The sequence below is a fragment of the Monodon monoceros genome, unplaced genomic scaffold, assembly GCF_005190385.1.
Source record: "Monodon monoceros isolate NGI ecotype Baffin Bay Population unplaced genomic scaffold, NGI_Narwhal_1 Super_Scaffold_4, whole genome shotgun sequence".
NCBI classification, from domain to species: Eukaryota; Metazoa; Chordata; class Mammalia; order Artiodactyla; family Monodontidae; genus Monodon; species Monodon monoceros.
In genome coordinates, this window is record NW_021703781.1 from 22,191,494 (window position 1) to 22,218,654 (window position 27,161).

At 54.8% G+C, this 27,161-nt stretch overlaps 2 protein-coding genes across 8 annotated transcripts in view; one reads left to right on the plus strand and one right to left on the minus strand.

Moving 5' to 3' along the window:
• The window catches only part of CDH23 (cadherin related 23), a 443,685-nt gene extending 421,634 nt beyond the window's left edge, over positions 1 to 22,051 (plus strand). For 5 of the 6 annotated variants that reach the window (XM_029245124.1, XM_029245121.1, XM_029245119.1 and 2 more), the window contains 24 exons: positions 664 to 867; positions 2,383 to 2,841; positions 6,321 to 6,437; positions 7,691 to 7,915; positions 8,461 to 8,630; positions 8,854 to 8,991; positions 9,984 to 10,103; positions 11,666 to 11,843; positions 11,993 to 12,204; positions 14,211 to 14,402; positions 14,575 to 14,688; positions 15,442 to 15,571; positions 15,673 to 15,924; positions 16,004 to 16,165; positions 17,515 to 17,771; positions 18,121 to 18,218; positions 18,639 to 18,759; positions 18,842 to 18,921; positions 19,067 to 19,107; positions 19,257 to 19,317; positions 19,800 to 19,929; positions 20,117 to 20,239; positions 20,668 to 20,772; positions 21,651 to 22,051. In XM_029245124.1, coding sequence (XP_029100957.1) covers positions 664 to 867; positions 2,383 to 2,841; positions 6,321 to 6,437; positions 7,691 to 7,915; positions 8,461 to 8,630; positions 8,854 to 8,991; positions 9,984 to 10,103; positions 11,666 to 11,843; positions 11,993 to 12,204; positions 14,211 to 14,402; positions 14,575 to 14,688; positions 15,442 to 15,571; positions 15,673 to 15,924; positions 16,004 to 16,165; positions 17,515 to 17,771; positions 18,121 to 18,218; positions 18,639 to 18,759; positions 18,842 to 18,921; positions 19,067 to 19,107; positions 19,257 to 19,317; positions 19,800 to 19,929; positions 20,117 to 20,239; positions 20,668 to 20,772; positions 21,651 to 21,977 — 4,016 coding nt within the window. In that variant the 3' untranslated portion in view covers positions 21,978 to 22,051. The remainder of the gene's footprint in view (positions 1 to 663; positions 868 to 2,382; positions 2,842 to 6,320; positions 6,438 to 7,690; positions 7,916 to 8,460; positions 8,631 to 8,853; positions 8,992 to 9,983; positions 10,104 to 11,665; positions 11,844 to 11,992; positions 12,205 to 14,210; positions 14,403 to 14,574; positions 14,689 to 15,441; positions 15,572 to 15,672; positions 15,925 to 16,003; positions 16,166 to 17,514; positions 17,772 to 18,120; positions 18,219 to 18,638; positions 18,760 to 18,841; positions 18,922 to 19,066; positions 19,108 to 19,256; positions 19,318 to 19,799; positions 19,930 to 20,116; positions 20,240 to 20,667; positions 20,773 to 21,650) is intronic. The other variant, XM_029245118.1, reaches the window with a different exon arrangement.
• Positions 22,052 to 23,022: 971 nt separating this feature from the next.
• Positions 23,023 to 27,161, minus strand: part of PSAP (prosaposin) — a 33,775-nt gene continuing 29,636 nt past the window's right edge. For both annotated transcript variants that reach the window (XM_029245130.1, XM_029245129.1), the window contains 6 exons: positions 26,672 to 26,767; positions 26,232 to 26,418; positions 25,989 to 26,146; positions 25,561 to 25,641; positions 25,165 to 25,272; positions 23,023 to 24,125 (listed from right to left, as the gene is read on the minus strand). In XM_029245130.1, coding sequence (XP_029100963.1) covers positions 24,090 to 24,125; positions 25,165 to 25,272; positions 25,561 to 25,641; positions 25,989 to 26,146; positions 26,232 to 26,418; positions 26,672 to 26,767 — 666 coding nt within the window. In that variant the 3' untranslated portion in view covers positions 23,023 to 24,089. The remainder of the gene's footprint in view (positions 24,126 to 25,164; positions 25,273 to 25,560; positions 25,642 to 25,988; positions 26,147 to 26,231; positions 26,419 to 26,671; positions 26,768 to 27,161) is intronic.

Genomic DNA, 27,161 nt, shown 5'->3' on the forward strand with positions numbered 1-27,161 from the left:
CCACTGCTAGATCTAGGGTCTCCTTTCTCAGTGCTGGATCCAGGCTCTCCATAGAGACCCCATTCCTCACAATCCCCATCTTACAGCTGGGTTAGGCCACCTGGGGGCCGGGTAGGAGGAACCAGGAAGACACTTGGGGTCAACAGAAGGGACCTGCTGGTGCATAAGCTCTCAGGCTCGGCAGAGAGCATCCCCAAACCCATCTCCCCTTCCCCAGCCCGGAGAATGGGGCTCCTAGTCTGCCAGAGGAAGCCAACGGTCTGTCCTCAAACCAGACCCAAAGCTCCCCAGAGACTGTGTTACCTCAGTCTGGCCCTAGCCGATTGAGTGACAGGTGACAAGGAGGGATATACTAGTACCTCTCTCAACAGAGCTGGTCAATCCTCCAGCCTGGGTCATTCATCCCAGGCGGGACTCGGGGGAATTGCAGAGGGCACCTGCGGAAGGGACAGGCACGGAACACTGGCACCTACGGGACCTCCCTAAACAATGGTTGTTGAGCCTTTGGGGAAGAAAGTCATTGGGTTGCCTTTTCTGCTCCTCTTTCACATCGGTCCCCATCAAGCCTTATCTTTCTCTGTCCCCTCCCTGTTGGTTCTCACCTGGTCTCCCACTGCATCTCTTTTCCTTTGTATCTCCCCGGCTGGTGGCGCTGGGTGCCAGGCGTGGTGACAGTGAGGTCAGGTGTCACCATTGACCGGGAGGCCTTCTCACCTGCCGTCCTGGAGCTACTGCTGCTGGCTGAGGACATTGGGCTGCTCAACGGCACAGCCGACCTGATCGTCACCATCCTAGATGACAATGACAACTGGCCCACCTTTAGCCCTGCCGCCCTCACCGTCCATCTGCTGGAGAACTGCCCACCAGGTACGCAGGGGCAGGCCCCAGGCCCCAGCCCCCAGGCAGGAGCTGGCTGGTGGTCTGTGGGGATTGGAGGCAGAAGTCACGTCCAGCGGGGAGAAGGATGGGCAGCAGGGTGGGTGGAGAGGGAGTCAGGAGACCCAAGTGCCCCTCACCTCCCTTCTCGGACCCACAGCGTCTTGTCTGCAAAATGAGATTATTAAGGTATGTTCCGTCCGTGTTACTGGATGGAAGAACTGACTGTTTTAAAATCAAAATAGGATTAACATGATTCCCATCAAAATCAAACATGATTGGGGAGATAAATTTGATTCTAATGGTCATCTGGAAGAAAAAGGACATTTTGAAAAATAAGTATAATAAAGCCAGATTTGTCTTACCAGATATTTATAACATATTACCAAACTACAGTATTTAAAACCACGTGATATGAACACAAGACTCTGGGGCAAAGTAGGCCAGCAACAGATACCGGTAAATTATAAGGAATGTAATATGCGATAAAGGAAACAATGAAACCAATAGTGAAAACTATTTCGTGTGCAAAACATCTCTTCTTATTTAGTCTAGATTCTCACCCCATATCAGACACCAAAAAGAAACCCAAAGACATCCTAAAGGAACTGTAAAAGAGTATAAAACATTAAAAAATAAAAGAAGACACTTCGGGTGAATATTTATCTGATTTCGGGATAAGAAGGTTCTAAACATATAAGAAACAGAAGAACGTCAAAAAGGAAAAATGCTAAATTTTGGTGCATATGAATTTTAAACTTCTTTACATCATTTAATATAACCAGTATCGAAAGGCAAACAACAAACTGAAAAAAAAAAAAGGTATTTGTCACAAGTTATCATAATTATACAGTTTATATAAATTGACAAAAATGGGCAAAGGACAAAGGCCAACACTTTGCAGAAGAGAAGATGCAACTAATCATTAAATTATTAAAAACTGTTCGGTCTCACAAATAATCAAAGAATGCAAAATAAAATAGGATACCATTTTCCTAGAAAATTGCAAACATGCAAAAGGCATAAAAGATAGATGCTTATTTACAAAATCAAAATAGACTCACAGACTTTGAAATCAGATTTGTGGTTACCAAAGGGGAAAGCGGGGGTGGGGAGGGATAAATTAGGAGTTTGGGATTAACAGATGCACACCACTATGTAAAACAGACAAACAACAAGGACCTATATTCAATATCCTGTAATAACCTATGATGTAAAAGAATCTGAAAAAGAATATATATACGTATACGTATCTCGAAATATATATCTGAATCACTTTGCTGTACACCTGAAACTAACACAACCTTGTAAATCAACTATACTTCAATTAAAGATAAATAAATTTAAAAATAAAGTAGGCTTTATATATAACAATAAAAACAAAGGTAGATGCTGGCAAGGCTATGGCGGGAAGAGGCCCTTGTGAACCACCAAGGAAAGCGTCTCGGTGTGGTGTTTTTCGAAGAAGCCACTGTGCTCAGCTGCTCCCCATTCCCACCCCCACAGGATTCTCAGTCCTTCAGGTCACAGCCACAGACGAGGACAGCGGCCTCAACGCGGAGCTCATCTACCGAATAGAAGCTGGGGCTCAGGACCGCTTCACCATCCACCCAGTGACTGGTGTCATACGTGTCGGCAATGTCACCATTGACAGGGAGGAGCAGGAATCCTATAGGCTGACAGTGGTGGCCACCGACCGGGGCACCATCCCTCTCTCGGGCACAGCCATCATCACTATCCTTATCGATGACATCAATGACTCCCGCCCTGAGTTCCTCAACCCCATCCAGACGGTGAGCGTGCTGGAGTCAGCTGAGCCAGGCACGGTCATTGCCAACGTCACCGCCATCGACCGTGACCTCAACCCTAAGCTGGAGTACCACATCATCAGCATCGTGGCCAAGGATGACACTGACCGCCTGGTGCCCGACCAGGAGGACGCCTTTGCCGTGAATATCAACACAGGTACAAGGGCCTGCTCCCCTCCAGCCTTCCTCCTGACTCCCTGCCCCAGTGTCCTGGCTCTCTGCTTTCTCCCTTACCCTCCTTCTATCGGTTCTCTTGCTCTGTTCCTCCCTTTCCCTCAGCTGCTCCTTCCTCCTCTCGTTTCCCCACTATTGACAGCACATCCTTCCCTCTCTCTGCCATCTCTCCCCTGGCTCCTTCCCTCTCTCCCTTCTCTTCTTCCTTCTCCCTTGACCAGCTCCCTCTCTGTCTGATTCTCTTACTCTACTAGTATTATATGAGAGTGCCCATGTCACCACACTCTTGACGGCATTAGATATTACACAGTTTTCGTGTTTGTAATTTCATAGGTAAATGGCATCTTGTTTTAATATGCATTTCTTTAATAACCGGGTGGTTGAACACTTTCTTCATATATATCCGGGCCATTTAAGTTGTCTCTAAGTTTCATATATATGTATATAGTACAGAAAAATATATATGATATATATACACACATACATATTTCTATATTACATGTGTGTGTGTGTGTACCCTTAATGATTTTCTTACACTATCACAGAACAAAGCGAACTGTGGCTTATCTTTCATGACTTACGCAGCTTATCATAATTGTGATGGTTTTACCATTTTTCCAAAAGTTCAGTGTTTTTGCTCCTTTGGGGAGTTAAGGAGGGGACATGGGACAAACTTACAGGTGTCCTTCTTGGAAGGCCCAGAGGAGTGACAGAAAAACTAACGTGGCTATGAGAAAAGGCTAAAAATCATTGTTATTCAGAGAAATGCATAGTGAAACATCAGTGAGATGTTGGTTTTCCGTATGTGATTAGCAGACATTAGGATGCTGGGCAGTATTGAGTATTGGTGACAATGTGGGGACATCCTATACTGCTGTAGGAATTTTGACTAATTTCACATGTAGACGGCAATCCAACACAAAGTACACTCACACCCCATGACCCAGCAATTCTGTTCCTGGGTATACGTGACGAAGAAGCTCTCAGGTCGATAATGGGACTATCTGAGGATGTTCACTGCGGTGTTACTGGTGACAGGAACTTGGAGGCAACCAAGGCATCCATCCCTGGGATGTTGGAGAGTAAAATGTGGTGGGTGCACATCCTGGGATACCAGGAAGCCGTTAGAAGCAACAGATGAGACGCACACAGAGAAACATGGGTAGACCTTAAAAACAAGTGCTTACTGAAAAGAATAAGAAATAGAATGGGTTATATATACCAGAATCCCACTGCATAAAATTAAAATACATACACAAAAACAATACATGATTTTCGGGAACACCTTCAAATAAAAAATACACTTTAATACATTGCCCAAGGGGAGAGGAGTATGAGAATAAAAGGGAATAGATACATACATAAAACAAGAACAGTGCCCGTGACCATAGTGTGCAGTGAACCAGAGAGTATGATTAACTCAGTATGCCTCTGAGGAAAAAGGAAAGAAGAAGACAGGAAAACCATGAGCCACTAGGAGGAATTAGGTAGCTTAGTCGTGTGTCAGGTTAGCAAAATTCCTGCTGCAGTGCTTTCTCAGGACCATGGAGAGCTACTCCATGACCCAGCCCAACTTTATGCTGTACCGTTGCCCATTTTTTTCTGTCCTCCCTCCCTCCGACTGACTCTGTTCTCTTCTGTTTTCCTTTCCAGTGTCTTCTCTGCCCCTCTTCCTCATGCTCTCCCCCTCCCTCGCTCACCTCTCTCTCCTTTCTTCCTGCCAGAGCCTCAGCCCTCTGAGTGCGCCTCTCCAACTGGGTTCCCACTTGCTCCGCTGGCTTCCTGCCCCTCTGCCTCTTCCCGTCCACCCCATCCCTCCCAAACCTCCAGCCCTGGTCAGCTCTGAGCCCTTCCATCCCCCACGCCCTACTCTGCTCCCTCCCCTCTGCACCCTGAACTAACTGACGTTGACCCTCTTCTCTCTTCCTCACGGCTGGCAGGCCCACAGGTTTGAGCTCTGATTCTCTGTCGCCTCCCACCTCATCTCTTCTCTGCTTCACCCCATCGCCTTCCTCCATACTCACCGCACCCCTACCACCCTTCCCACCCCGTGGGGCCTGGGCCAAGGCCGTGGCTCAGCCTTTGCAGACTGAATGCAGCCACCCTCTCCCCATCCTCGCTCCCCAGCCTCGGGGGACGGGGAGCGAGAGTAGGAAGAGGAGGAGGAGGAGGAGGAGGCGGCGGCCCAGGGTAAGTGACTGCCCCCTGGCTGGGGCCCCGAGGAGGACAGGAGCTCAGCAGAGGGATCTGCCAGGGGGACGGGAATCCCAGACGCCCCAACGCCTGAGTGGGAGCTGGGAAAAGAGAGAGAGAGGAGGTTTCACCCTAGGATGAGGCCAGTGGGAGGAAGAGCCACCAGGCCCTCAAACTGGCAGGAAGAAGAGAGGTCCCGACAGAGCCAGGCTGAGATGGGCAAAACTCGTTCTGTCCAGTTCAAGCCCAAGCCTCTGGAGGGCAGGCAGGGGCTTGGGGAGGCGTTGGGTAGGAGAGAAGGAAACAGCTCCTTGCTAGTACTGCCGTAGGGCGGTGCTCCTTTCACGGTGCCCCAGGCAGCCCAGCCACGTCATGTCCCAAGTAATCAAGACAAAGGGGTGGGCCTTACTGTCAGGCTGTGCCACCACTGTCCTCTCCAGGGAACCCCCTCAGGGCTTTTTAGCTGCCTTGACCTTCCTTTATGCTTGATCTCCCTAGAATACAAGCATTTTTTTAATCTTGATAAAATACATATAAAATTTACCATCATAACCATTTTTAACCATAAGTTCAATGGTTGTGGCATACAAGCATCTTTTTTTTTGGCCACGAAGCGTGGAGTCCTAACCACTGGACAGCCAGGGAATTCCAACAAGCAGTTTTTTTGTTTGTTTGTTTGTTTGTTTGTTTGTTTGTTGGCCTCTCCCATTGCGGAGCACAGGCTCCAGACGCGCAGGCTCAGCGGCCATGGCTCACGGGCCCAGCCGCTCCGCGGCATGTGGGATCTTCCCGGACCGGGGCACGAACCCGTATCCCCTGCATCGGCAGGCGGACTCTCAACCACTGCGCCACCAGGGAAGCCCCCAACAGGCGTGTTTTAAACAAGCAATTACATAGCACTTTTTCTAAGTGCCAAGCACTGTTCTAAGCCCTTTACAAATGTAAATTAAGTTAATTGTTATAATCCTCCAAATAGCCCTCTGTGGTAGGTACTGTAATTATCCTCGTCTTACAAATGAGGAAACAGAGGTGTAGGGAGGTTAAATAATTGCCCAGCTAGTAGGCGGTGAGTGAGGGGCAGAGTGACGTGCCCCCAGCTTGCAGATGGCTGTGGTGTCATCCCAGCCAAAGGTGAGACCGGCAAGTCCTGGGTCCTTTGGGGATCATTGCCCTTGGTGGGGATTGGGAGGGTTGGCCAGGAGCACCCCTGGGAGGCCCAGATTTTAGGGGGCTCCCCTCGGGCTGAACCTGACCTGGTCTGGTCTACAGGGTCTGTAATGGTGAAATCCCCCCTGAACCGGGAACTGGTTGCCACCTATGAGGTCACTCTCTCAGTGATTGACAATGCCAGCGACCTACCAGAGCTCTCCGTCAGTGTGCCAAATGGTAAGGCTCCCCACAGGCATCTCCCACATGATCCCGTAGAGAGACAGGCCCAGAACCGGCACAGGCCTGGCCCCAGGGGGGGAGCAGCGGGACCCAGCTACGGGGCTGCCAGTCGTCAGGCCGCAGGGGGGTGGCGGAGGTGGCAGCTACAGTGAGGCTGAGGGAGGCCCTGGGTCCCAGCTTTCAGACAGAGCTCAGCAGTGGGGGATCCAGAAGCCCAGAATTGTGTGTGATCTTGAACTCCAAAGGCTCAGAGTAGGGAGAAGGCTTGGTAGAGGCTGGAAGGGGAATGAGAAAAGGATGGGTTGACAGAGACTTAGGTTGGAATCCCATTGTCAGAACTGAGAAGCAGGGTGTGGTTGGATGTGAGATAGGAACTTCAGGTCTGAAAAGAAGCCACCTGGTCAGGCCAGAGGAAGCAAAGAGCAAGGAAAGGTGAATTGAGGCCACAGACACCACCCTGGGGGACACAGGCACCACGGCAGAGAAGAGAGGGGCACGCATGCTGCCTTCTGCAGCTGGGCACAGGCCACCCCGCCTGCAGCCTGAGCCCGGACGGGCTGCTTAGAGGCACTGGATTTTGTGGGGGCCAAGCAGGGAGTGGGGAGGAGGGTGTAGGGATGGGGTGGCCTCACATGGGCTCTGCCATGAGACAAGCACAGCTGCTGGGGTGGGGAGATAGGCCTGGCAGATACTGGCTGCTTATCTTTACAGCCCAGAGGCCCAAGTTTTCAGGAAGGAAGGGCAGACCTGGTCTTCTCCTGTAGGTTGGCCAAAAAGTTCATTCCGGCTTTTCCATGGCATCTTACAGAAAAACCCGAACGAACTTTTTGGCCAACCCAATACTTGTCCCAGGCTCAGAGAGGCAAAGGGCCCAGGCTGGTTATATAGAGGGAACAACTCAGAGAGGAAACAAAAGGCTGAATCATGAAAAGGGTCTTAAAGATCATCTTACTCCCGTCTCACGGCACAGGTTAGGAAACTGAGGCACAGTGAAGGCCAGGGGTTCCACCAGGGTTACCCAGCCAGTTGGCAGAACCCGAGCCCCTTTCCCAATGGGAGAGTGAGTGACCACACCAGAGGCGAGGGCCGCATGCCATGCCACCACCTGAGGCTCGGGGCAAGCTTTAGGGAGCCCCAGGAGGACTGTGAGACGCTGCCATCCCCTCTGGGTCTGGCTGAGGGTTAGGAAGGCCTGGCCCAGCCACACTGGGGCCCATTCACGCCACTCTCACCCCCTGCCTCCACCCCAGCCAAGCTGACGGTCAACATCCTGGACGTCAATGATAACACGCCCCAATTCAAGCCCTTCGGGATCACCTACTACACGGAGAGGATCCTGGAGGGGGCCACCCCAGGCACCACGCTCATCGCTGTGGCAGCCGTGGACCCCGACAAGGGCCTCAATGGGTTGATCACCTACAGCCTGCTGGACCTGATACCCCCGGGCTATGTCCAGCTGGAAGACTCCTCAGCAGGTAGGTGGGAAATCCGCCAGAGGAGGGCTGGGGAACATGTGTCTGTGCCCGCTTAGCCTCCGAGACGGACCGTGGCTCGCTTCTCACCCTCCAGTTGGGGCCCCTCAGTGGGCTAGGCCAGATCCAGTATGGCTAACATTCTAGTCACTCCCAGATGCCCAAACTACAGGCAAGGACAGAGTGCCTAGCCCTGGGTCGGGATGGAAGCCCCTTTCGGTGTCTGCTGGAAACCTGGAATACTCCATCACCCTCCCTACCATCCAGGCTCCACAGTTAGTATCACTCAGGGGGCAAGAAGCCCAAGAGGGAATTGTCCCAGAGGAGGTCCTCAGCGTGATAGCGTACGTGCCTTTGACTTGTGAATAGGAGAACAGCTGGATGCCAGTGATTCTCGGCCCTCTGGCCTGGGCAGTGCTGCCTGGCTACCCTCCTCCTTCAAGGGACCACACTCATCCCTCAGAGCCCCAGATCCCTCTCTTCATACTTTAGAGAGCTTCCACGAGTGAGGGGTGGCCAAAATGGCAGTGGGTGTCTCTGTGCCTTAGGCAAGGTCATTGCCAATCGGACGGTGGACTATGAGGAAGTGCACTGGCTCAACTTTACCGTGAGGGCCTCAGACAATGGGTCCCCACCCCGGGCAGCTGAGATTCCTGTCTACCTGGAGATTGTGGACATCAATGACAACAACCCCATCTTTGACCAACTCTCCTACCAGGTGGGTGGCCAGGCCAACAAATTGGGTCTGGGACCTGCATCCATTCCTTGGCACCTTTGGGCATCTCCCACTCCCACCCTGCCAGCCTTTAAGTCCCGTGGGAATGACCACCCATGAGTAGCTTGATGCCCTGGGTTGTCTGCATCAGTGAGTTTCTCGGGCAAGGGCTGAGACTCTAGGACTGACCATGGCCCATGCTTTCTCCCTGCCCACTGGGCTCCAGGGAGCCATCTTTGAGGATGTTCCTGTGGGCACAGTCATCCTGAGAGTCACTGCTACTGATGCCGACTCAGGCAACTTCGCCCTCATTGAGTACAGCCTTGTGGACGGCGAGGGCAAGTTTGCTATCAACCCCAACACAGTGAGTGGGCAACGGAGGGCCTGGGTTTGGGGAGTGGGAAGTGGGAAGGGCCCAGGGTCACAGGCTGAGAAGCCACCAAAAGTATTACAGTCATCCCCCTGTTTCTGGGTCCTGCCACCTGGACATCTATAGCCTCAGAGGTCTTTCAGCCAAGTTGGCAAGCCCTGTTCTCAGAGTCCCAGACATCCTGTAGACTGCGGCCTTTCTGTCCCAGGAGACATGGGAGGAAGTGGCCAAAGTCTTTTGGAACTAGCCCCTTGTGGGACAAAAACTGAGATGTGTCTCCACCAGACCGGAAGACTTGATTCAGGTCCATGCGACTGCTTTTTGAAACTGTCAAAAATAGGAAGCTCTGCGGAAAGTGGGCGCAGTATTTGAGCACCTACTGTATACATGGCCCTATCTTCAGTGCTGGGAGAGGGAAGAAGCACCCATGGACATAGCCCCCATGCTCCCATGGGTCTCAGACTTGTAGGAATGCAGAAGTTCAAGAGAAAAATGGGTGATGATTTTAAATGTCGGCAAATTGGTTCAAAGTTGCTCTCGCAGTACAGCGAGAGAGCCCTGTGGCCTGGGGGTGGCTGGCCAGGCAGGGCCTTCCCCAGCTGTGGGGCTGGAGCTGGACTTTCCCTCCCACCGCCTGCCCACATCCCCCTGCACTCTGCCCTTTCAGCAGGGTTTCTTTCCTTCCTCTTGGTGTGAACAATAAAACACACTCCTGGCCTGGCACCATGAACAGTGAATACTTATGGAGTACTACTTTGTACCTGGCCAGGTAGTGAGCTCCAGCCTGGGCCATTCATCCCATCTCCAGGTGAACTGGGGTAGTAAGGACAAGAAGAACCACTAGAATGAGAGCTGCACGGGGCACAGGGGCTGTGGTCTCTTCAGTGCTGTATCTCCAGAGCCCAGAACAGTGACTGCACATAGCAGATGCTCAATAAATACCTGTTGAATTGATGAAGGACCTGACTCCACCCTCCCCCTACTAGGGTGACATCTATGTTCTGTCCTCTCTGGACCGGGAGAAGAAGGCTCACTACATCCTGACTGCCTTGGCCAAAGATAACCCTGGAGATGTAGCCAGCAACCGTCGAGAAAATTCGGTGCAGGTGAGGGACCCTTGCGTGGAGCAGAGACACTAAGGACTGCCATTGTGGAGGCAGTAGGCAAAGCCTTTAGAGCATGGCTGCTGCAGGGCAGGAACAGAACCACCCTGGCCCCTCAAGAGGTGTGGTGGCAGGAAGGAGAGGCAAGAGCTTAGCTGGGGGTTCACGATGGCTGTGGCTCAGGGAGACGGGGACTCTGTAGGAGAAACTTCTTGTGTCAAACCCCTGCTAAGGCAGCTAAACATACCTGGGTGTAACCCAAATAAAGGCTGGGGCTCCACATGGCCCAGTGTCTCCATGCTGTCCCATTGAAAGAAACACAGTCCAGCAACCAAACATAATTATAAAGCATTTATCTTTATGTCTCTTAACATTAATGAGGAACTTTGGTCTTCAGAACAGTGAGAGAATAAATTCCTTATTTTAAGCCAAAAAAAAAAAAAAAGAACATTAATGAGGGATCAAATTCACAACCCCATTTCCATTCCAGGTCTACTGTCCACACGGTTGCTCTGGGGAGGTCAGCATCCCACCTTTAGGCTCTGTCCCCATTTCCATCCAGAGTCCCACACCTCAAGACTTTGCTTTCTCTTTCTTTCTCCCCTTTCTTTCTGCCCTTTCCAGTCCTGTCTTTCTGTATTCAGTTCTTCCAATTCTCAGCAGTAACCTAACCATCCAAAGAAAAGTCTCCTGAAGGGTGGTGGGGAGGTGAGAAGCTGGGTGGGCAAAGAAGAATTCTCTTTGGCAGGTAGGCAACCGAGCTGGGAGCGCTCGCACATACCTGCATTCTGTCCTGTCACATAGGCACGCGCTGTATTGGGAAGAGCACAGTATTTGTAGTCAGAAGCCTAAGGTTCCACTAGCTGAGTATACTGCATTTGTCATGTAACCTCTCTGAGCCTCGGTTGTCAAAGCTGCAGGGAGTGGAGGGCAGGGGCAGTGATGATGATGCCTCCCTCCCAGCCTGGTGGTGAGTCCAGGAGATGGGAGGTGGGAAAGTGCTTTGTGCCCTGAAAGGGGTTCTTAAAATCATGGCTGTGAAGGGCTCTGTTACGGATGCAGTCAGGCAGGGCCACAGGAGCCAGGGAAAAAGGGCCTCCTGGTGTATCCATAGGACCTGCCCTGGGCTCTGGGGTCAGCAGACAGAGCCCAGTCCCAGGCCAGACACAAATCCCAGTCAAGAGGGGCGTCCAGAAAGTAGAGTCAGATATATGGGGCCACTGTGGGAAGGAACAGAGGACAGAGTAGGAGATATGTGGGGAGGAGTCCCCGCTTCAGGACCCAGACACAGATTACCTGTTAACCACGGTACTAGTTGCTGAGCATTTACTCAGGCCAGGGACTGCGCATAGACCATCACGGACAAGCCTCACAAGCCCCTGAGAGATAAAATCCTATTGTCCCCAACGTACACCTAAGGAAACTGAGGGTCAGGGGGTTAAATAAATAGTTTGGGGTCAGACTAAACAGTGGGCACTGTCCACCTCGGCTTAATCCTGTGTGACCGGGTCACCGGAAGCAGCCCCCAATGTGCTCCTGACCTTTGAGCTCAACCTCCCCTCCAGGTGGTAATCCAGGTGTTGGACATCAATGACTGCCGGCCACAGTTCTCCAAGCCCCAGTTCAGCACGAGCGTGTATGAGAATGAGCCAGCGGGCACCTCCGTCATCACCATGATGGCCACCGACCAGGATGAGGGCTCCAATGCGGAGCTGGCCTACTCCCTCGAGGGCCCGGGCGTGGGTACGTAGCCTGCTCCCCACCAAGGATGCCTTAGGGGGTGGGAGGGGCAGGCTGCCTTCCTGCAGCCCCAGGCCAGGCGTAATAGGAGGAAGGATGGGAAGGAGGTCTCAGTTGGAGCCACGCCCTGCTCTCCTGCCCCCACCTGCCAGAGGCCTTCCACGTGGACATGGACTCGGGCCTGGTGACCACAAAGCGGCCACTGAAGTCCTACGAGAGGTTCAACCTGACCGTGGTGGCCACGGATGGCGGACAGCCCCCACTCTGGGGCACCGCCATGCTCCTGGTGGAGGTCATCGACGTCAACGACAACCGCCCCGTCTTCGTGCGCCCACCCAATGGCACCATCCTCCACATCAAAGAGGTACTGCTGACCCCCGGGGCCTCCTGCTACCTACACCCCCTTCCAGTATTCAGCCCGCTTCTCCATCCTGCAGTCATCCTGCAGCCTGAGAGGGTAAAGGGGCCCCCACTGCAAAAGCAGGGAAACTGAGGCCAGAGTAGGGAACGGGCCAGCTCAGTGCCACACAGGGCAGTGTTGAACAGTCGTTAGTGAGAAGGGCTGGGCCAGCAAAGGCTCTTGGATTCACATCAGACTCTATCGCTTACCAGCCAAATGACCTTGAGCAAGTGACTTCTCTGAGTCTGTTTTTTCATCTGCAAAGTGGGACTTATAATAGTAGATGCCCCATCTCTTGCTCCTAAATGTCTGCCAAGAAGGACAGTCTCCCCGCAAGTCACTTCTCCTACACTTGTCTCAAAATAAACACACAGCCCCTTCCGTCTGTCTGTTGTTCCTGCTGATACCAGTGTGGAGACAGCCTGGGACTTGAGGATGTGCATCAAAATAAGAAACAAGGGGAAGTGGCTGAGCTTCTGACTACCTCCAATTCTTCTTTCATGCCTTGCTCTCAGTTGTCTTGTAAAGATGGGGAAGTACTCCTTTGACTCCTGCCCTTCCCCTCCTTCCTCTCAGCACCCAAGCCGAAAATGCTCCTTGGTAGAATACTTGGGGTGTCTCCCACTTGTTCTTTGCTCCCCAAACTTCAGCATGTCTCCACATCTCAGAATGTCAGTGTTAAGTCCTTGCTGTCACTCTATCTCCTCTTTGAGGTCCCACAAGAGAAATTTCTCCCAGGGCTGAGCTCTAGGAAACTCTATGCTTTTACCTTGTGATTTGCCCTTTCCTGTGTCTACTGCAATGATGCAGTGGCCCTCTTTGCTTTGCCCGCTAGGGAGCTCATAGTGGTCAGCCCACCGTGAATGATGTTGCAGGGACTTAGCACACACGCCTTATCTCCCATCCCTCAGTTTCCATCTTCCTGCCAACCATGGTTTTTCTTTACCCTGATTTTTTTTTAACTTATTTACTCTTATTGTCGTGTATACATTCTTGTAAGCTGCCTCAAATCTTTTTTTGTAGCGTGAGGCAGGGTATCAATTAATAATAATCTAGTTCTTTTGCACGCCAAAGCCCCCCCCTTTTACTAAGTTTTTTCCCTTCAAGGGGTCCCTACTTTGAAAGATTCATGTCTCCCAAACAACCAGCATTTGTTAAGGAATTATGTCTGTCATCCCACTTTCTGTCAATTAGGTGTGACTGCCATTTGGAGTTTCTGATTGTCGTGATCAATGAGATAAACAGTGAAACCATGCTGAGCTGATCATTTTTGAACTAAAAGCAAAGAAACTTGTTTTTTTCTTGTGCCCTTGGCAGCCTTTTCATGGGTCAATGTCTGACGTAAATTGGGTTTTTTGATATCTCAGACTTAACTCGAACTCGGGAGGCTGAGGCACAGAGAGGTGAAGTGACATGTCTAGGTCACGTGGTGATTTAGTAACAGACTAGCATGCACATGTCCAGTCTCTAGCCACCATGTCATACCACGTCACCCTACCTGCATGCCCCCCATTTTCAGGTACCCCATTGGGTGGATGGTGTTGTTTGGGGATACCTAGAACTTCTGTGATTGCGGGGTAGAAGAGAGCAAGACAGACCTGGGAACAGAGGCTGGCTGTGGCCTCAGCTTTGGGATTCCCCTTCTGTCTTCTAAACCTCAGCATGCAGTGGGATCGGCGGGATGGGATAGCCCCCGGAAGGGTGTCACCCTGAGAGAGTCTGCAGCATGGTGGATCCCAGGCTGGACTTTCAGTGGGCAGTGGCCTTAGCTGGGGGTGGGGTGAAGGGATGTTCCAGCAGATGCTCAGACTCCAGGAGAGTCCAGCCAAGCCGACAGGCGTTTCCTAAGGATGCTGAAAGGTGGCGAGGACATTCTGCTAGGGGAGGAGAAAGAACAAGAGCTCCATCGGGTCTGGGAGCTGGGATTCTCTCAAGATGCCCCAGGAGCCTCCCTCCTGTGCCCCCTGCAGGAGATTCCACTGCGCTCCAACGTGTACGAGGTCTATGCCACAGACGAGGACGAGGGCCTCAATGGGGCCGTGCGCTACAGCTTCCTGAAGACAACAGGCAACCGGGACTGGGAGTACTTCACCATCGACCCAGTCAGTGGGCTCATCCAGACCGCGCAGCGCCTGGACAGAGAGAAGCAGGCAGTGTACAGCGTAAGGGGGTGGGGCATGGCATGAGGGGCGGGGCCAAAGAAGAGACTGCTCTGGGCACAGGACCACAATGTCCCCACCTAGAATGTCTGCGAGGGTAGTGACCTGTCCTCTGGGGATGCCTGCCTGGGGCCCTTCGTCTCTTCCTCTGACTGCACTTCTCCGCCCCCCCCAGCTCATCTTGGTGGCCAGCGACTTGGGCCAGCCGGTGCCTTATGAGACTATGCAGCCACTGCAGGTGGCCCTGGAGGACATCGATGACAACGAACCCCTCTTCGTGAGGCCTCCGGTGAGCTCACCCATCCCCTGCACTGGTCACCCACACAGGGACTCACCTGCCTGCAAGCACACACTTTCCTGTGCACACTGTGCCGTAGACACACGTGGTTACACGTGGAAACTGCACAGCACTTCACAGAACGAATATTTATTGAGCAGCTACTAGGTCAAGGCACTATCCAGCAGTCAAAAAAGCAGACAAAAAAAAAAAAAAACCTAACAAAAATGCCTGACTCGTGGAGCTGATGTTCCCATGTTTGTACACGCGCTCACACAAGAAGCCTGAAAATCAGTTCTGCTTTAGCGAGCTGGGGCTGAACCTCTTCATGTGGACTCAGACTCTCTAACTTGGTGGTTTTTTCTTCTTGTGTGCACCTAGGATGTAATGTTCCCTGGAGACCGTGTGCATGCGTGCGTGCGTGTGTGTGTGTGTGTGTGTGTGAGAGAGACAGAGAGAGAGCACACTCAAGCTCATGCCCTCCTCATTCAAACATCCATCTAAGTGCTGGGAGACTTCAGAGAATGTGCCAAGCCCAGCCCTGCCCTCATGGCGGATGTCACGGGTGACACTCCCTGAGGGCAGAGCTGGAGTGTCTCCAGCCCAGCCCTTGCTCCCTTGAGGTTACAGCAATTTCTCTCGCCCCACAAGGCCTGGGCAAAAAATTCCCTCAGCACCCACAAAAACACTGCCTAGGGTCCTCTGGCAGGAGCCAGGAGCTCAGGTCTTCCCTTGGCCTCCCATGACCTCCCTCTCCCCCTGCAGAAAGGCAGCCCCCAGTACCAGTTGATGACAGTTCCCGAGCACTCACCACGTGGCACCCTCGTGGGCAACGTGACAGGCGCTGTGGACGCAGACGAGGGCCCCAACGCCATCGTGTACTACTTCATCGCAGGTGAGGCCTGACGAGGCTAGTGCCTACCTACCCTGGGGCTGGAGATGACCCAAATATGCCCCCGCCCTGCCCCTCACGCTGTGCCGTGGTCCCCCCCTCAGCCGGCGACGAAGAGAAGAACTTCCAGCTGCAGCCCGACGGGCGTCTGCTGGTGCTGCGGGACCTGGACAGGGAGCGCGAAGCCGTCTTCTCCTTCATCGTCAAGGCCTCAAGCAATCGCAGCTGGACACCTCCCCGTGGGCACTCCCCAGCCCTGGACCTGGCCACTGACCTCACCCTGCAGGAAGTGCGTGTCGTGCTGGAGGACATCAACGACCAGCCCCCACGCTTCACCAAGGCCGAGTACACTGCAGGTGCAGGGACCAGAGCCCGGGCCTGGGGTGTGGGATGGCCTCGGCCCTGCCGCTTACACCCGCTTGCCCGTTCCTGCAGGAGTGGCCACCGACGCTAAAATGGGCTCAGAGTTGATCCAAGTGCTGGCCCTGGACGCAGATATTGGCGACAACAGCCTCGTCTTCTACAGCATCCTGGCCATCCACTACTTCCGGGCCTTTGCCAACGACTCTGAGGATGTGGGCCAGGTCTTCACGATGGGTAGGGGCTCCAGCCACTTCATGGACTATCGTCTGGAGGAGATATGGTCTGTAGGGTTACCCCAGGGTATAGGTGGCCGGCCAGCCAACCAGCCGTGTCAGTCCTTCCATTCGCCCACCCATCCATCCATTCATCCATCCTTCAGCCAGCCAGCCAGCCAGCCAGCCATTATCTGTTAATCCTTTTATTCATCCACCTATCTTTCGATCTATTCTCTAATCCACCTATCCATCTCTACATCCTACCCACCCACTTTCTTCTCTTCTTCTTCCCATCTCCTCATCCATCCACCCACCCACCCACCCCACTGAACAATCCATCAATCCACCCACCTATTCATCTATCTGTCCACCCATCCATCCATCCTCTCATTCATCCATCTGCCCACCCATCTACCCATTTGTCCGTCCATCCGTCCATCCATCCTCCCATTCTCCTTTCCATATATCCACCTATCTTTCCATTTGTGCACCTCACCCTCGCCTGCATCAGGCATTGCGCTAGGTAGGCACTGGGGAGCCAGAATTCTCCCCAGGTGTACAAAGCACACTTGTACGTAGAAGTATGCATGTTTGCTTGTGAATCTGCCTGTGTGGATAGCTGAGCGTCTCTTTGTTAGGTCCTAGAAGGTGTTCTAGGAGGTGTCCCAGTGGGTGTCACATTACCATACCTCCAGCTCCAGCCCCTTCCCTGCTCTTCTCTGCCCACAGCAATCAATCCAGCCTCCTTGGCCTGGCTTTCAAAGCTCCCCAGGTCTTCCTCCTAATCCCTCTTTCTGGTTTCACAGCCCCTTACTACCCTTGAGTGCACTGCGCCCACCCAGGCTGACCTGCTCACCATGGCTTCAGCCTGCTCCACACCGTCCTCCCGTGGCCTTCACCTCCTGGAATACCACCCTGACCTCCAACTCTGCCTTCAGATATGCTCCCGCTAGCCACCCTTTGTAGTCTAGTTCATGAGCTGCCACCCCCAGTCACACAACTAGACACCATCCCTTTGTCCTCTGAGTTCGCACTGCTCTTAACCTTAATAAGCATAGAGAGGCTTGCTAAAGGTCACAAAGCTAGAAAGTGGCAGATTTTGAACCCAGGTCTACTGCCTTTTAAGAGCAGACTATGCTGTACCACTGCTGGTCATCTCTCAGCTATGGCTGTGGAATTACGAAGCACGTGTGTATGTGTAAGAGACAGAGAGATGATACTGAGGGAACTCAGAGGTGTTCTGTAGCATCCCAGCATGGGACAGCAGAGTCCCAAACTTGTCCAAGTTGTGTTTTAATATGCAGCGTGTTTAAATAAAAACCTAGAATTCTCCAGAAGAAGTGCACCACCCCCGGGCTTTCCCTACAGGGAGTGTGGATGGCATCCTGCGCACCTTCGACCTCTTCACGGCCTACAGCCCTGGCTACTTTGTAGTGGACATTGTGGCCCGAGACCTGGCAGGTCACAATGACACAGCCATCATTGGCATCTACATCCTGAGGGATGACCAGCGGGTCAAGATCGTCATTAATGAGATCCCCGACCGTGTGCGTGGCTTCGAGGAGGAGTTCATCCGCCTGCTCTCCAACATCACTGGTGCCATCGTCAACACCGATGACGTGCAGGTACCCCATGGAACCCACCCTGGGTCTAGGGGCAGTGGAGGGAGAAGGGGGACCAGGCCGCAGGGACAGGGCATTGCAGAGAGGTCAGGGGTATGAAGGGGGATCAGTCATTTCCTAGATGCATGGCCTTGGAAAATTCCTTCCGGGTCTCTGGGTCTCAGTTTCCTCATCTGTAAAATGGGAGCTAATGGTAGTGCCTGGTTCAGTGACTGGCATCGAGCTTGGCCCCTGGTGAGCATCCAGTAGTGATGGGTTTACTGGCAGGGTAGGGCAGGAGAGGCTGTTAGAAGAGGCGCCCATCCCATCCCTTGCTCCTGCCACACACCCCATGATGCCCCTTCTCGCCTAGTTCCACGTGGACACGAAGGGTCGGGTGAACTTCGCACAGACAGAGCTGCTTATCCACGTGGTGAACCGCGAAACCAACCGTATCCTGGACGTGGACAGGTGGGTGGGCGTCTGTGCTCAGCCTGTCTTTCGGCCTGCCTCCCTGCCCTGGAAGTCGGACAGGGAACCCACTAAGGAGGCACGGATGACGCCATCAGGCCTGCTGTATGGGGGCTCTACCCCAGACGTGGGCAGGGCGGGTGGAGAGAACACGGTCTGGGTGTATGAGCAGAGCTCCACCCCCCTGAGCCTTACTCTCCCCATGTGTGAAATGGGAGTATTACAGCAATTGTGAGCAGCAGACAGGAGCTTGTGTGAAGGGATGGTGAACCCTGTTAAGATACAGAGCTATCCGAGCTGGGTGGGCCTTAATCTTGCAAGGCTTGGTCGGGGGTGAATGTGGGGGCAGGCTGGCCTGAGTGGGACGGGCTCTTGGGGAACGGCCGAGGATGGGAGCTGAGGCCCCTGCCCCTCGCCCAGGGTGATCCAGATGATCGATGAAAACAAGGAGCAGCTGAGGAATCTATTCCGGAACTACAACGTCCTAGACGTGCAGCCCGCCATCTCTGTCCAGCTGCCCGAAGACATGTCCGCCCTGCAGGTACCCCCGGTGACACCGCCCCCACCGTCCCCTTGTTGCCCCGGGTGCTCTCAGCCACTCATGCTTGGCCCTGCTGCCCTAGATGGCGACCATCGTCCTGGCCCTTCTCCTCTTCCTGGCTGCCATGCTCTTCATCCTCATGAACTGGTACTACAGGACCGTGTGAGTGACCCCTACGTGCCCTGCCTTTTGAGACAGGCTGACCAGCCCCGCTGCTGGGACAGTCAGGGAGGCAGGCAGGGCCATCAGGCCCTGAGACGCCAGCCCAGCCGCAGCCTCCTTCACCGGCCCCTCTGCTTCTTTCCAGACACAAGAGGAAGCTCAAAGCCATCGTGGCTGGCTCGGCAGGTCAGAGGGCTGTGATGGGTGGGGAGGTGGGAGGGCAGGAGGGGCCCCTGAGGGCCTAGGGTGACAGCCCGGGCCCCATAGGGCTGGCTCAGGCCCAGCTCCCCAGCCGGGTCTACCCGTCCCCCCACACCCCAACCCTTCTCCTGCAGGGAATCGCGGCTTCGTTGACATCATGGACATGCCCAACACCAACAAGTATTCCTTTGACGGGTGAGTGAGAAGTGGTGTCCCTGAACCCTGCCGGGTGCACTTCGGGGAGACCCACCCAGGACCCAGCTGCGGTGAAGTCCCCGCTGCCTCTCAAGCACTGAGGCCATCATGGACTGGCTGAAACCTGGGGTGGGGGCGCCCCCTGCTGGGCCGGGTACCCCTCTCTCTCCACCGAGTTGGGCTCCCCACCCTGACTGGGTCCCAAGTTCCAGGGGGCGTAGGCTTTGGGCATCGGATACAGGGTGAGGACTCTGCACCAAAGCTGATCCAGATGGACACGTTGTCCTGGTTCTAGCAGGATCCTGAGGCGGGAGGACGCACCCACGGGTACCACAGGCAAGGGCCCTGCTTCTCACGGCCCTGAAGGCCCAGTCCTGTGAAAAGCACAACTACGGCCTGGGAAACGGTGTGGGGGTTAGGGGCGAGACTTCAAGGGCATCTGTCCACTCGAGCCTGGAGTCAACCCCACTCCCCACCTGCAGGGCCAACCCCGTGTGGCTGGATCCTTTCTGCCGGAACCTGGAGCTGGCTGCCCAGGCAGAGCACGAGGATGACCTGCCGGAGAACCTGAGTGAGATCGCCGACCTGTGGAGCAGCCCTACCCGCACCCACGTGAGCCCAGGCCTGGGCCGGGGCAGGGATGGGGTGGACAGTCAGGAGGGACAGGTGGAGGTAGCGTACGCTCTTTGCCATCGCTGGCCAAGGAGCTGGCTGGCTGGGGGGGAACCGGTCCACTGCCCTGCACGTGTGCATGCGCGGTCTACCTCAGCTCCAGCTAACGCGCCCCCTCTCTCCCCAGGGAACTTTTGGGCGTGAACCAGCAGCAGTCAAGCCTGATGATGACCGGTACCTGCGGGCGGCCATCCAGGAGTATGACAACATTGCCAAGCTGGGCCAGATCATTCGGGAGGGGCCCATCAAGGTGAGCCCTCCTCGCAGCTCCTGCACCCAGACCCCTGGCTGAGCTCGGACTTGCTCCAGAGGATGCAGGGAGTGGGGAGGATCCTGGGAAACAGCTTTCTCCACCTCTAGGGACTCAGCTAGACCTGCCCTCCACGGGGGCAAGAACACCAAGGCAGAGAGGGGCCAGGGCCCCGGGCTGATAAGGAGCTGCTTCAGCCTGCAGCGTCCTGGAGGCCGGGACTCTGAGACACAAGCCCACGTGGGCTCTGTCTGGCCGCCGTCACCAGGCTCTGCTCTCAGTCCTCTACCCTAGGATCAGACGCCCGTACATCCCACACTCCCAGAGTGCCTTCCGTCACCCCCACCCGAGTTAGTTATGGGAGTGAGTGATGGGCGGCGCAGGCAGGGGAGGGCCTTGGTTGGGGGTTAACACTTTCCCTCCCCCAGGGCTCGCTGCTGAAGGTGGTCCTGGAGGATTACCTGCGGCTCAAAAAGCTCTTTGCACAGCGGATGGTGCAAAAAGCCTCCTCCTGCCACTCCTCCATCTCCGAGGTAGCGGGTGGGCCGGGAGCTGTGTGCTGTGCCCCAGCCCTGGGGGTGCGCTCTCTCTCTCTCTCTCTCTCTCTCTCTCTCTCTCTCTCTCGTTCATCCTCCTCGGAGTCTCTGGAGATCAGCAGCTAGGGCCCAAGACTGCACTAGGTGGGGGTTCAGAGAGTCAGACAGCGGGCTCTGCTTCTGCTATCTGGGCTCCACAGCGGGCTTCCCCAGGGGTGGGTGGGTGTTGAGGCAGTGTTTCTTAGACTTCAGGAGCCCCAGGAAGATACCTTTGAGAGGTGATATCATTTTAAGAAATTGGCTGTAGGGTCAAGTGGATATACATATTTATTTGCCTGCAGTGATATGTCAACACTTTAGAAAGTCAGACTTTATCTAAAAACCCAGATTTCCAGCTGGGCCAATATTCTCAACTGGAGTAGCTAAAACTGAACAGCTCCACACAGGACAAAAAAGTGCCATTTGTGAGTCTCTGCTCTACCTTATTAATCCCCTCCAGCTTCAACTGTGGACACTTTCCAGCTGGCCACAGTTAGGAGTTGATCCTGCTTAAGGCCAACGTGGTAACAAATCCAGATGCCACAACCACAGTCACAGGGTCTTTACAGACCAAAGTGAATACAGATTTGAAAGATTCTCATAGGAAGCCCATGCTCCGGAGAACACATCTGTAGCACCAGAAGTATCCATGGCTCCCCTTTGTACCCAGTTCGAGAAACACTGCCACAGGCCGCACAGGCCTGCTGCGGCACGAGCCCGGGGTTCCTCGTGTGCAGCAGGGAGGCGACAGGCCCATAGCAGGTGGGACTCGGGGCCATCCACCTGCTCAGGGCCTGGCCCTGCCCTGAACATGTGCGGGTCCCGGCCTCTTGCAGCTGATCCAGACTGAGCTGGAAGACGAGCCAGGGGAGCGCAGCCCCGGCCAGGGCAGCCTGCACTTCTGCCACAAGCCACCTACGGAGCTCAAAGGGCCAGACGGGATCCACGTGATGCACGGCAGCACGGGCACGCTGCTGGCTACCGACCTCAACAGCCTGCCCGAGGATGACCAGAAGGGCCTGGGCCGCTCACTGGAGACGCTGACCGCCGCCGAGGCCAGCGCCTTCGAGCGCAACGCCCGCACCGAGTCCGCCAAATCCACGCCCCTGCACAAGCTTCGCGACGTGATCGTGGAGAGCCCCCTGGAGATCACAGAGCTATGACTAGATGGGGGGAGCCCGACGGGTATGAGCAGCCCAACCCCACCCCTCCCAGGGCGAGAGCAGGGGCAGGACCTCCGGGCGGGGGGGGGGGGGGGGGCCGGGGGAGGGCCCTCCCCAGGCAGCTCTGGGCGCGCAGCCTTGGGTTGGCCCAGAAGCAGGGCCCACGTCAGCTGCTCAGATTCCACTTTTGCCAGACGCTCGTTCGGCATCTGATCTCTTACCTTCATAAAATGTTATTTTTTTAAGAAAACCAGACAGAAATGGTGAGTATCTAAGAACGAGGTAAGGAGGGTCACCGAGAGCCCAGGAGTCTGAGGATGGCCTCAGCCCAGGCTGAGCTGAAAGAGGCCAAGCCGGCCCCCTTCCCCTCCCAGCCCGCCTCACAGCACAGGAATCCAGCACCGGGGAGGGAGCCCAGAGCAGGCACACCCTGCCTGGCCTTGACTCTCTGACCCCAGTTCAAGTCCCAGTGCATTTCTGCCACATCCCTGGCCGGACATCCAGGTGGGGGCAGTGAGTAATCCCTGCTTCCCCACACAGACATGGTCATTGTCAGCCAACGGCATTCTCTCCGTTTCACTGGCTTTCCAAACGTGCCGGGCTCATGAGACGACTGATGTTCCCTTGGGTTTTGAATATAGTGTTCGTGTGTATTCCTTTTTTAAATTAAGTTATTCCCTCCATATTCTCCCCTTGGTTTTGTTCAACTGATACGCACTGAACGTTTCTGGAATGGTCTGAATTTAAAAAAAAAAAAAAAAAGTCACAAGGAACCGGCAATTCACTCTGGCTCTGGTAAACTACCCGTGGGGCTGGGCCGGCGGGTTGCAGGGGTAAGGACAGGGCAGCTCTGGACCCACCTTTGGGGGCACTCCCCTGACCACTTGCCCACTGCTGGCCCCAGGTGTGTCGGGGGGGACCAGATGGCATTTTCTTTCTCTGGCCAAACGGGGCCATAGGACTGCTGGGCACTTACAGGTTCACGGCCTCGGAGCCCAGCAGCAGCCACTCTTCTGGCTGAGGTGTCACAGAAACACTCGGCCTCTGGTTGACAGACTTTATTGTTAAATCACAGAAATTTTAGTGCAAAACAAACAAAATCGGTAAGTTCATTTAATAGCAACTGCACGTCTTGCTGTCTCCTGGCAACTGGAAGTGGAGGAGAGGATGCAGCCAAACTGGAGAGAAGGCAGGGCGACGGCTGAGGCCCCAGGCCAGCAGCCCCTCTACCTGGAAGCCAGAGGCTTAGGAGCTTGTCATCCACATTTATTTGCAGGTCAGAAAAACCATCTACGGGGGGGGGGGGGTCAGAGGGGAGGGGGCTGTACCGCCCAGAGCAACGGGGGCGCTGAGCAGCAGGGTGGACACAAGAGCAGGCATGACGCAGTCACCACTGTCCACACGCACAAAAGCAGGCCCCCAGGACCTCCACAAAGAGCTAGCAGGTTATATTCATGCAGGTTTTTTCCCCTCCCACCCCAAACCACAGAACTCCAAACACGGCATCAACCAGGAAAGAAAGACAGGAAAGCCGAATCAAAGGCTGACCCAACGGTAGCAAGCCCGGCCCCACCAGGTCTCCTGAGCGGCTGCTTCCAGCAGCTCTATTTATTACAGTGAGAACCACATTGTTTGTTTGTTTAAAAAGCCTAATTAATAATTATTCTGAGCCTCTCATATTTCCTATAAAGCTGCCTCTGTCTGGCAGATCAGCAGGCCCACGAGGCGGGAAGGTCCCTGCTTAGAGCAGGCCTCCGGAGGCCTTAGCACCCAAGGCCCATGCAGGAGGACGGACAACCTCAGTCAAGAGGCTCTGGCTCATGCCCACAGCCAGAGCCCCGTCTCCTCCGGGTAACCACCATGCAGGGACAGACTCAACAGACCTCCAGTGTACGGTATGTCGGCATCCATGTAGCAGGGAGGAAAGGGACACTGAAGCAGCTACGCCAGCGGCCTGCTGACAGCGATGCTAAGATGAGGGCGAGAAGAAAGGGACTGAGGGAGAGGGCTCCTATCGTTTTTATAACAACAAAGCCAACAGATCTGTGTGTTCGTTCCCCCAGACACAAGCAGGGAAAGATGCTGCAGTTTCTCTAAGACAGACCGTGCCTTCTAGTTCCACACGTGACGCTTGCAATGCTCGACAGCCTGACAGGAGAGAGGAAACAGTTTAGTCTGCAGGTGACAAACGCTATCCCTGGCCCATGAGTGCATCAGCCGGCACCCAAAAGTGGGACCCGCTATCCTGTCCCAGATCAGCCGGGATGGACCAGATGCTAATAAAGGCCCGGGACAGCATCTCATTTAAACTCGGGGATAGTAGGTGGCCATGAGTTTTGGGGACTCATAAGGCAAGAGTCCAGAGCAGTGGATGAACAGCACCCCTGCAGGTAGGACCCCCTTCCTCTGGTTACACACCCGAGGCCCCCGAGGCAGAACTCCTCACCCAAGAGTCAGAGGTATACATCAGCTCAGGCCAGCTCAGAAACGGGCCCGGGTACCCAGGAGAGCGACAGAAATGCACTCCACCACTGACGGTGCTACAGGGTGAGGGTGCTGGGGCAAGGGGCTCGGCAGGGTGGGCCTCACCCTCCTCCCTGCAGCGGCCCTGACGCCGGCTTACCGGTCATGAAGAACCCCCACGAGGAAGAAGTTGCACAAAAAGGAACATTAAGTAACAGAGGCTGAGCCGAAACGTCCCCACCCAGGAAAGCAGCACGGGTCACCCCGCAGTGGCTGCCCAGCCAGGAGCCAACTCCCGGGCCGTTCAAGAAGAGCTCCGCTGGGCCCTGGGTGAAGATTCAGGCCGGGCGCCAGCCAGGGCAAGAGGGACCCAAGAGGCATGAGGCCTCGTGCAAGAACCCGATGGGCTTTGTGCAATCCCTCGGGTGACCTCCTGCATATCTGACCCTGTCACCAGGAGGCTGAAAGTGGAAGCAAAGGACACTGCAGAACATCCACTGCCACTGCTCCCTCCTCAAAGACAACGATGCAGTGAGCCCTGCTTTTGCTGGTGCCCATAAGTAAGCCTAACTGCCCCTCTGGGCCTCAGTCCCCCTCCCCCACCCAGCTCCCCACCAAAGACAGGGTACAGCGGATTGCCAAGGAGCCTGTTAGAGCAGGTTCTCCCTCGAGCTGCCTTGCCTGCCTGGCGGGGGTCCTGGGGAGCAGTTGCTGAGCTACTCACGTTGCACAGGGCTGCCGACTCCATGTTCTGGCACCAGTAGCTCGGGCCCCAGACACACTTCTCAGTTCCCACAAGAGGCTTACGGGCTGAGGGACAGGCTCCAATTTTCTATAAGGTCAAAGGAAGGGGGAAGAATTAGGTCTGCCCAGCTAATCCTTTTCAAAACTGAGATGATTATCAGCTTCTAGAAGCAGCTAGAATCAGAGCTCTAATAAGCACTTTCCAGAAAAGGCAGGGTTGCTGAGTCAAGTGGTGGGGCCTGCACGCCTGGTTCTCCCACACACCATCCCCAGACTCTGGCCCCGGCCCCAAATCTCAGAGGAGCCCTTCCAGGGTCCATGCAGCACCTCCCAGGTCACACTGCCCAGGAACCCATACCGGCCCAACGCCGCTTACCAGGCACACAAAGGAAGGGTCCAGCACGTCCACCAGGATCTCTATGAGCACGGGCTCGTACTCCGTCACAAACTGATCACACTGTTAGGGAAACAGCAATGTGGGTCTAGGTGGGCCCAGCCAGAGTGTGGGGCGCTGGCCATGCTCTTCTACCAGAATTCCTGGCCTTGCCAGCCCAGTGGGCCCAGGGCCTCCCTGCCCGCCCGGGTGACACACCTACCCCCACCTGCTCATGTTCTTCTCCCCCTAGTGGCTCCACTTGAGCCAACAGAGCACCTTTAAGAAAATCTCAGTGGACTCCACGCCAGAGGCAGAAATGGCTGCTTCTCCCTCAAAACTTCAACCAGCAGCACACTCAGTGAGCTACCCAGCTCCTGCATGTCCCAAGCAGGTTCTGACATTCTGGCCGAAAGCAGCCCACAGCGTACCTGCTTCTGGTACGGGTCAGGCAAGAGGCTGCAGCCTTTCTCGAAGGCAGCAAGGATCTGCTCCTTCGTGCTGTTCTTCTCCAGGTTGTGCTCCAAATAGGTCACCAGCTTCTTGCACACCTCACAGAAGCCACCGTCCTTCCGCGGCATCACGTGTGCTATGCAAGAGAGCACAGGCTCAGTGCTGGCAAGGCCCTCCCTAACCCGAGAGGGGCCGGCCGGCCTCACGCGCACTGGGCTCACCGGTCAGCGCAGGCAGCCCCCGGCTGGAGCAGAGATGGAGCATGCTGCACACCAGCTCAGGGCTCGCCTCCTGCAGGAGGATCGACAGGATGGAGCTGCCGTAAGTGTCCACCACCTCCTGGCACTCCTCGGATAAGGACGAGGGCAGCTTCGAGCACACGGTGTCCAAAGCATGAATTATTTCTTCCTGAAACACAAGAAGAGAGGCTCATGTGAGAAGATGGGAGGCTGCGTGGGGTGGGAGAGACTCTGAAAATGCTGATGTGACCAGGGAGCCAACAGCAAGGTGCTGTTTTCTCCCTCAAAGGCTAGACTCCCGGGCTGGTGTCCCATACCCACAAGGGCCAAGCCCAGCTCTCGGGCTGGGTCCTCCCACCAGGCCATTCTGGCTCCAGGGCCAGGAGCGTTTGCGATGGCAGCATTTCCCGAAATCCACGTACCTCGGTCCTGTTGTTGTCAATCAGCTTGACCACCTCCTTCACCACGTACTCGCACACCTCACAGTAAATATCAGCCTTCGCCGGGACCGGATCCTTCTGTTGAAAGGGCAGAAGAACACTAACACTGAGGGCCTCGCCTCACTCCCTGGTCCTGCTCCTCTAAAGGAGTGGGGCAGAGGCCAGGACGGGCTAGCGTCACACAAAGGCCACTCCCTGCTGCATTCAGAATGGGGTGTGGCTTCCTCCCAGTGTCCAAGCCCCAGTCCCTGCTGCTCCTAGATGGTGGGAAACCTGTCCCTTTCCCCAGTCCTCTACCACCACCCCAAAACCAGGAACAGAAGCAGTGAAACTGTCCCCCAACCCCAAAGAGCTGTCCATTCAACGTCCGTTTGGTTGCAATCGCCTCATCGTTCAGCATTCATTCTGGGGAGGCGAATGGGGGAGCAGAACAGAGAGAGGATTCACTACTAGTCTACTATTTAGAAGACAG